Consider the following 7,792-nt stretch of genomic DNA (forward strand, 5'->3'; position numbering starts at 1 on the left):
TTTTCTACCTTCAAAAGAAGGCCACGTTCCAAACGCGATTTTAGACAACGACAATGGCTATGAAAAAGCCAATATCATATTAAAAGTCAATGACGGAAGGGATACATGATTGATTATAGGAGTAGAGTTTAATCAACTTATTCGTTGGCTATAGCCATAGTAAATACATACCATGCTCAAACTAAACAATCTAGTCCGCTCTACATTAGATTTAGCCATTGCGAAATGTTAAAAAAGTCTTAAACCTTTTGCATTTGTGCCAATTTAGTCCTAAGCCTTTTGTTGGTGCTAATTTATTGCTAAACATTTTTACTTTGTGTTAATTCAATCATTTCTAACTAATTTTGACCAGATTTTGTTGATTGGGTGTTGGCCAGCTGACATGACATGATCGGTGTTGACATAGATGACTTTTGATAATATTTAAATATTTTTGAATTTTTTCCTTTTCCTTTTCTTTTTCTTTCTTTTGTTTTCCTTCTCCTCCTTCCTTCAACCAGTTGCTAGACCTCCGCGACCAGCCAGAGGTGACCTCGACCTCGCTAGCCACTGGCGAGGGTGACCTCATGCTGGGTGGTGAGGCTCGCCCTCTCTGGTTTTGGTGAGGGTCAAGCCTTGCTGGCCATCGTCTCTAGCCGGTTGTCAAGGTCTGGCGACTAGCTAGAGGATGGAGGATGAGAAGGAAAAAGAAAGAAAAGAAAAAGCAAAGGAAAAAGAAAAAATAAAATGAAAATTCAAAAATATTAATATATTATTCAAAATTGTCTACGTTAGTGCCAATCGTGTCACGTCAGCCGACCGGTGCCCAATTAACAAAATCCAATTAAATTTAGCTAGAAATGACTGAATTGGCACTAAGTGAAAAAATTTATAACTAAGTTGGCACTAATAAAATGTTTCTGACTAAATTGGTATAAATACAAAATGTTGAGGACTTTTTTAACACTTTTCTTGCCAATATGGTATTGAAATTGACAAAATTATTATTTGACACTTAAAAAGCTTGTTTCTGTAAATTAAGTTGTTGATCAGTCAATTGGCGTGTCATCTAACTGCGGATATCATTGTTGGTGAAGGATTAACCAATTGATAGATCCATGAAATTTTATATGGCGTCAGAGCAAGATGTCATATTAGTGCTGGAATACTATAATATCAAACAATGTTTTTATCTAATATTTTAAACTTTAAGTTGAATTTTGTAGCCTCGTGTTCCTCAAGACACGAAGTCTTAGTCGCCATGTTTGTTAGAGTTGACAAGTATTGCTTGCGATAATCTCCTCGGATATTATTAATGCACTTTATTTAAACCTTGGGTAGGTGTCACTTGGGGATTGTTGCTTGAAACACATTCATCAGATGATTTTTCAATTGGAAATACAATTTCTGAGCTGGGCTTCATAACTTAATTATTACTTACTAGAAGTCAAACACTGCTTTGTTGTGGAAGAAAGCGATCAAATCATAAGTTTAAGTATTGGCTTTCCTCAAATGTAAATATTTGATTGATGAATGATATATTGTTAGCCCGTTGCGCGATAATTAAAAGCTCATAAGATGTAATTTTCTAAAAGTAAAGAGTTATATCTTTGCTTGCAGGGGTTGCCGTTTCTGAGTGGGGCAATAACATCGGCTTCAATTTTCTATTGACTGCTGATTTGTTTCCATGTACTCCACGTAGGAGAAATGCAGGAAGAGGAGGGCAACCTTTATCATTACTCGAGTTAAAGTCAAGTCATTAGCTATCCGAAACCTATATGTCCAAAAGAAAAGGGCAAGAAAATGTAAATACTAATCTCTTCATGGAAAGATTGCTACTTTGAAATTGCAACAATGACTACCACAAGGATGCACAAGCCCTATAAATCCAGCAGAGGACCACGCCATGAAACATTAGGAGAAATATCTAAAAAAAAGTAGACATAAGAAACCATGACCTCTATATGTCAACACTGAAGCTTTTGTTGATAGATCTGTCCCAATTAGATGGTTCAAAGCTAGGGACCGGTCCACGAGGCTACTAGTCTCTCCCGCCTCTATGAGACCAAAATGGAGCTTCGACGATGATATCTTTTATAAAAGAGAAAATGACACAAATAGTTTATGAATTTTGGCTTAATGTGTAATATTGTTCTTGAACTTTTAATTTGTTTGATATAATTTTTGAACTTTTGATAAATGTTCAATCCCTTCCTTGAACTATATGAAAATGTAGAATGTCATCCCTAAACTTGAATTAATTGATGGATAACATTGGATATTTTCATATAATGTAAGAATTACATTAGACTTTTACTAAAAGTTTATGGATTATATTAAACAAAGTAAAAATTTAGGGACGGCATTGTATATTGGGCTAAAGTTCATGGACCACATTAAATAAATTAAAAAATTGGGAACGATATTGTATATTGGGTCAAAATTCATAGATTATATATGTTATTATCCTTTTACAGAATTTAAAAATCTCCCGTTCGCTAAGAATTCATTTTGAGGTGCTTTTGAAGCACTGTGCGTCCTCTCAAAATCGATCAATTATAATCAGCCAAGTTTTAGTGAAGCATTTTTTCATCGTGTTATTGATTAATTGAGTGGATGGTCGATAGTATTCGAGAAGCATACGAGGGTTTTCCTTTCTTATCCCACTTCGGAGCTACATGTGCTTCCGGCTGTTGATGACGATGGGATCGCTTCTAGTAGCCAAGAATTATAGAAAAAAAGCTGACAAATAAATTGGGGTTCATGGAGACGAAAAGAAATCTTTAATTATTTCCTACTGGCAGCAAAAAGCAAACTAACTACTTACAAAAAATTTCAAAAAGAAAAATGGTTCGTGCAAATAAGGTTAGCTCATGAGCCAAAAAATGTCTCCATAAACACCAATCTTTTATCTCAATAACTCATGGATCGGCGCTTTCGTAAGGCTCTCAGACCTTTTGCCATGTCAAGCGAGCTATCTTACGGTAAATCACACAACCAATCCTAAATCTAGAAAATGAAATTGCACTTGCAATTTGATATTGCAAGTGTAAATATATGCAATATAAAATTACGTGCCTTCACGAAATAAGATGATTCCAGTTGATTCCCTTTTCAATTTTTGATCATGGCTAGTTATGCCCAGCCAGACCGCGACAATGAAGCTTTGTCAACGGTGTGGGTTGAAGTACAAATCATTAAACGGTACCATAACGAAGCTTGGACTTATTTTATTAGACGTGGATACATAAAAAAAAGATAATAATAAAAAAATATATGAAAATTCTTGGACACAACCTTATTGCCTCTATTAAAACTTCGATACGCACACGAAAAATATCACGAAAAAGGAAAGAGAACACAAAAGGAGAAGCCGATATGGATTTCGCTCTCATCTCCGAAGCTTCCCTTGATAGATCTATGCAAATATGACATGAAGCCAGGAAGCACCGACTGGGATTCAACGCAAAAAGAGGTTCTAAAAGCACTTGAAGAGTGGTTGCTGACACCTAAATTTTACTATTTTACTTAAAACTTAATCGCATACAAAATTAGGAATTAGTTGCTAAAATAAAATCCAAAAAAAATTGTCATAAAAAGAAAAAAAAAACAAAAACAACAAAAAAAAAAAAAAAAATGCTTAAGGGGGTCGAGTTGGGCCTGATCTGGCCTAGGCCCGGCCCAGCTTCCTTTCCCCTCCAACCCACGCCTAGCTGTCTTCCTCCTTCGCATGCAGACCTGCAAAACAGAACAGAAACAGAGGCTGGGCAAGAGAGAGGGGACAAGAGAAGAAGAGAGAGGGGACAAGAGAGGGAGGGAGCAGTGAAAATGGGGGAGCCTCAGCGGCTCCGCCCCGCGGCCGCGGGAAGCCTTCGCTGCGTCGGCCGCCGCGTGGCGGAGCCGCTCGTCCGCGAGCACAGCGCCACCACCACCGCTCCTCAACCCGCTTGCAGCCCGCGCGTCCGTGACCCCCTGCTGCAACTGCGATGACTCGACGCTCGCGCCACCTCCACCAGGCGCTCGACGCCCTCTCCGCCCGAGCGCCGCCCGTCGACCTCACGCCACCTCCGTCCAGTGCTCGCCGCTCCACCACCTACCGCTGCAGCACCTCTGAGCGACTCCTGCAGTAGCTCACCTCCAGCGTCCCTGCCTCTGCCCACTTGACGCCGCGCTAGCAGATCTGAACCGGTTGCCGCGCCGCTGCCGCCCTGCAACCGTTTGAAGCTCCGCCCCGCTGTCACTGTTTCCGCGCCCTCCGCCGGTCTCGCCGCTCCCGCAGCTAGCACCGGGCCCGCCCCATCGCGCCGGAGATCCGCCAAAGGCCCGAGATCTGATCACGCCGATCGATCCGGGAGTCTTTCCCCTCCGCCACATCATCCGCCGCCGCGCCACCACCGCCGCGCCCGACTCGCCCGCAGCCCGAGCTTTCGCGACCCTCCGCAAGAGCCTCCTCCTGCCGCCCTCTCCGCCCCCCTACGACGCCGTCCGAGCCGCTCCTCCGCCCGGCCGCGACGCCGCCGCTACCCACCGCCGCCGACGCCACTCCTTCGATCCCGTCGCGGCACCCGCACCGCGCCGTTCTTTGCCCGTGCCGCCGCCACCCGCTGCGCCGCCGCCGTCGCCGCCATCGCTGCCTAGTGTCAGTGCCGCCAAGAAGCCTTGGAGAAGGAGGCTCAAATCGGGTCGGAACCGGGTCAAGCGACCCTCCAAACCGGGTAGGGTTTGGTCTTCGAAGTGGGTCAGGCTTGGGTCTGTCTTCGGGCCGGGCTTCAAATTCAGGTAAATTGGGCTGGGCTCTCGCGGGCTTAGGAAATAGGTGGGTCTTTTAATTTTCTTTGGGCCTTGACTAAAGTATTAAAAAAAAGAATTTTGGGCCCACTTGGGCCCGTTGCCGCCGACTAGGCCGAAATCGGTCCGGCCCCGAATTTTATTTTTAAGTTTATTTTATTATTTAAAAAGAAATTAAAAATATTAAAAAAAAAAAATTCGAAAATCCAAAAAAAATATTAAATATTGAAAATAGTCTTAATTTTGTTTAAAAATTAAAAAATTAAAAAAAAATTAAAATCAAAAATAAAAAATTTCGAAAATCCAAAAAAATATTAAATATTGAAAATAGTTTTAATTTTTTTAAAAAATTAATTAAAAAAAAATTAAAAAAAAAAAAAAATTAATTTTGTTTAAAATTTTTAAAAAATAAAAAAATAAAAAATAAAAATAAAATATTTCGAAAATCCAAAAATGATGGGATTTGGTTAGGAATTGCTATATCTTGCTTTCTTAGTGTAATTAGACATCTATTTGCTCGCATATTGATTATGTCGTATGTTTAATTTGCATATTTAATTATGTTTGATTGCATGTGTTTAATCTTATTGCAATTAGGATCTTGGTAGTTATGATTATTACTTTAATGATTGCGCGCCTACATGATCACCTCACATGTTAGTGGATAAATATGAAATCAATCCAAATTGCCTGCCAAAAATCATTTTGTTAAAATGAACAAGATTAGGTATCGAAAGGGCACTAATTGGTTAATTAGTGTAATCAAGTCCCCGAACCTAAATTCTCTGGTTGTGTAGGAAGTGAGGCACGCTCCCATGCCTCACTTGGTTTCTAGCCGACCTCAATAGGCTCGTGGCGACTCCTTTTATGCAAAATTGCTTAAGAATATCCCAATGTCACGCGGGGTATGGGCTTGGGAGAGCCCGTGCCTAGTCATGGGCTTTAGGCCCGTCCTTTAGGCAATACCCCTAAACCTGTTCCCTCCCCCCGAGGGTAGGTCGTGACAGGCTCTATATGATAAAATCAGCGTCGAGCTTCACAACGATGTCTTCAAACAATTGGAGGATTTGTTCAATATTCCGGCTGAGACGAAGTGCCGTTTTGTCAGCCCGTGGAAGCTGAAAGAGGGTTACCTCGCGAGTCGACCTCAGTCGCCTCTCTACGAAGCCATGGGAATCAGCAGCGTGCTGGACTCTGGAGGCATGAGGAACTTAGCCAATCTCATGTGGCCTCAGGGAAATCCGTTGTCTTGGTACATTTACTTCGTCTGAAACCGGTAGCCCATGAGCGGCCTCGTTATCGCAGCATGTGTAGTTTGAAAATTACTTCACTATATAAATGCGAATACTTGTGTTGATCAACTAGGGGAAAGAAATTTTTTGATTTTACGGTTCTTTTGATATCCCAGTTGAAAATTCTTTATTTGCCAAAGGTATATTTCCTAGCATTGTGAGCTGTACTTTTTGGTAAAATTAAGCGTACTTTTCACAATATAATCAAATTTATATGCAGTGAAACACTGGATTCGTATGCTAGGAGGTTCTCAGAGTTGGAGCAACTGATCACCATGATGGTGTTTCGAAGCTTAGGCGTGGAAAAATATCTGGAGTCGCATAACGAATCTTTAAGTCACACGATCCGAGTCATGAAATACGAAGCGCCGATGACTCGGGAGCCTCAGATCGGAGCAAGATCTCACTATGACAAGACCTTCTTGACCATACTTCAGCAGAATCGCGTGGACGGATTGGAGGTGCAAACGAAGGATGGAAAGTGGTTTCAAGTGGCACCTTCGGCTTCGACCTTCATAGTCATGGTTGGAGAGTCGTTTCTGGTGATCATCTTTTCTTTCTCTCATGCCAAGGCCTGTAATTCAGATTCGTCGTAGTAATGGTGATGGTTGGATAAACTCATTTTACTATATGAACCAAATCATTTAAAGATGTTCTATATCTAAATCCTATTAGGACTCTCAAGAGAATACATGTCTCGATTCTTGTGTTTTTCCTCACATATTATACACTTTGAGGATATTTTAGTTGCTTCAACACCGTTCCTTTCTATTCGAAACACTTTAGAAAAGGGATCACCATATCCTGTCCACATCAATCCTTGATAATAAAGAAACACAAGTATTGTAATACTTATTCCATTCACATTGGTCGACCATTCCATTCCATCGTATCAAGAGTGATATTAAGGGACAAGGTAAATAGAATCATCCAAGCATTAAGAAAAAATGGGTCATTTAAGATAGTGATCACAACATTCGCATTACCACAGTTAACTATGAGGGGAAAATTATTAAAAAAGTTCTAAATTTATTGTAATTGTGCAAATTTAGTCGTAAACAAATTTTTTTTTTGTTAATTTAGTTTAAATCTTTTACATTTGTGCCAATTCAATATCTAACTAAATTTGGCTGGCTGGCGTTGACGTGAACACTAACCATCATTGACCATCTGATCGACGCTAATATAACAATTTTTTAATGATTTTTTTTTAAATTTTCCTTTAATTTTTTTTCCTTTTCTTCCTACCGTTCTTCTTCTTCCCCCACCCCCTAGTGGTCAGTGAGGATCTTGTGAGTCTCCTCGGCCATTGGGTGAGGACTGTGAAACCCTTGACAGCCATCGGCGAGGGTTGCGGGCCCTCATTGAGCCTTGCCCAAATCTGGGCAAGTTGGGGGTTCCAGGTGAGGCAGCCTCGCTTAGATCTATGTGAGGGTAGGCTCGCCATGGCCCTGCTTATCACAGGTGAAGGCGGCCTCGCCCATGGTTGTGAGGCCATGGCCACCTTCACTTGTGGCCAGTGAAGCCCTCGCAGCCCCTAGGCCTTCTCTCTCTCTCTCTCTCTCTCTCTCTACAAATGGTCGTTGGGCTCGCTTGACCTAGTCGCCGCACTTCAACCTCGATTTGATGCAGTCTTGCCTCGCAAAGGCCTGGAGGCCGTAGGTGAAGGTAGCCATGGCCTCGCAATCATAGGCAAGGCCGCCTTCACCCCCAACTGGTGAGGCCATGGTGAG

The 7,792-nt window shown here is 41.7% G+C and overlaps 1 protein-coding gene across 1 annotated transcript; it reads left to right on the top strand.

Annotated features, from left to right (window-relative positions):
- The first annotated feature begins 3,965 nt into the window (after positions 1-3,965).
- LOC104430235 (ESX-1 secretion-associated protein EspI) lies at positions 3,966-6,815 on the top strand. The gene is made up of 4 exons (XM_039309344.1): positions 3,966-4,105; positions 4,204-4,758; positions 5,876-6,019; positions 6,280-6,815. The coding sequence occupies exons 1-4, from the start codon at positions 3,966-3,968 to the stop codon at positions 6,653-6,655; spliced, it is 1,215 nt and encodes a 404-aa protein (XP_039165278.1). The 3' UTR covers positions 6,656-6,815.
- Positions 6,816-7,792: the final 977 nt, after the last annotated feature.

Source organism: Eucalyptus grandis, chromosome 3 (genome assembly GCF_016545825.1).
Source record: "Eucalyptus grandis isolate ANBG69807.140 chromosome 3, ASM1654582v1, whole genome shotgun sequence".
In the NCBI taxonomy this organism is placed as follows: Eukaryota; Viridiplantae; Streptophyta; class Magnoliopsida; order Myrtales; family Myrtaceae; genus Eucalyptus; species Eucalyptus grandis.

What these genes read in the sequence shown, in the direction of transcription:
- LOC104430235 (XM_039309344.1), top strand. Translation starts at nt 3,966, where the DNA reads ATGACTCGACGCTCGCGCCACCTCCACCAGGCGCTCGACGCCCTCTCC. An exon ending in GGGCCGGGCTTCAAATTCAG is followed by an intron (nt 4,759 to 5,875) that starts GTAAATTGGGCT and finishes CCGTTTTGTCAG; the next exon opens with CCCGTGGAAGCTGAAAGAGG. An exon ending in CAGGGAAATCCGTTGTCTTG is followed by an intron (nt 6,020 to 6,279) that starts GTACATTTACTT and finishes ATTTATATGCAG; the next exon opens with TGAAACACTGGATTCGTATG.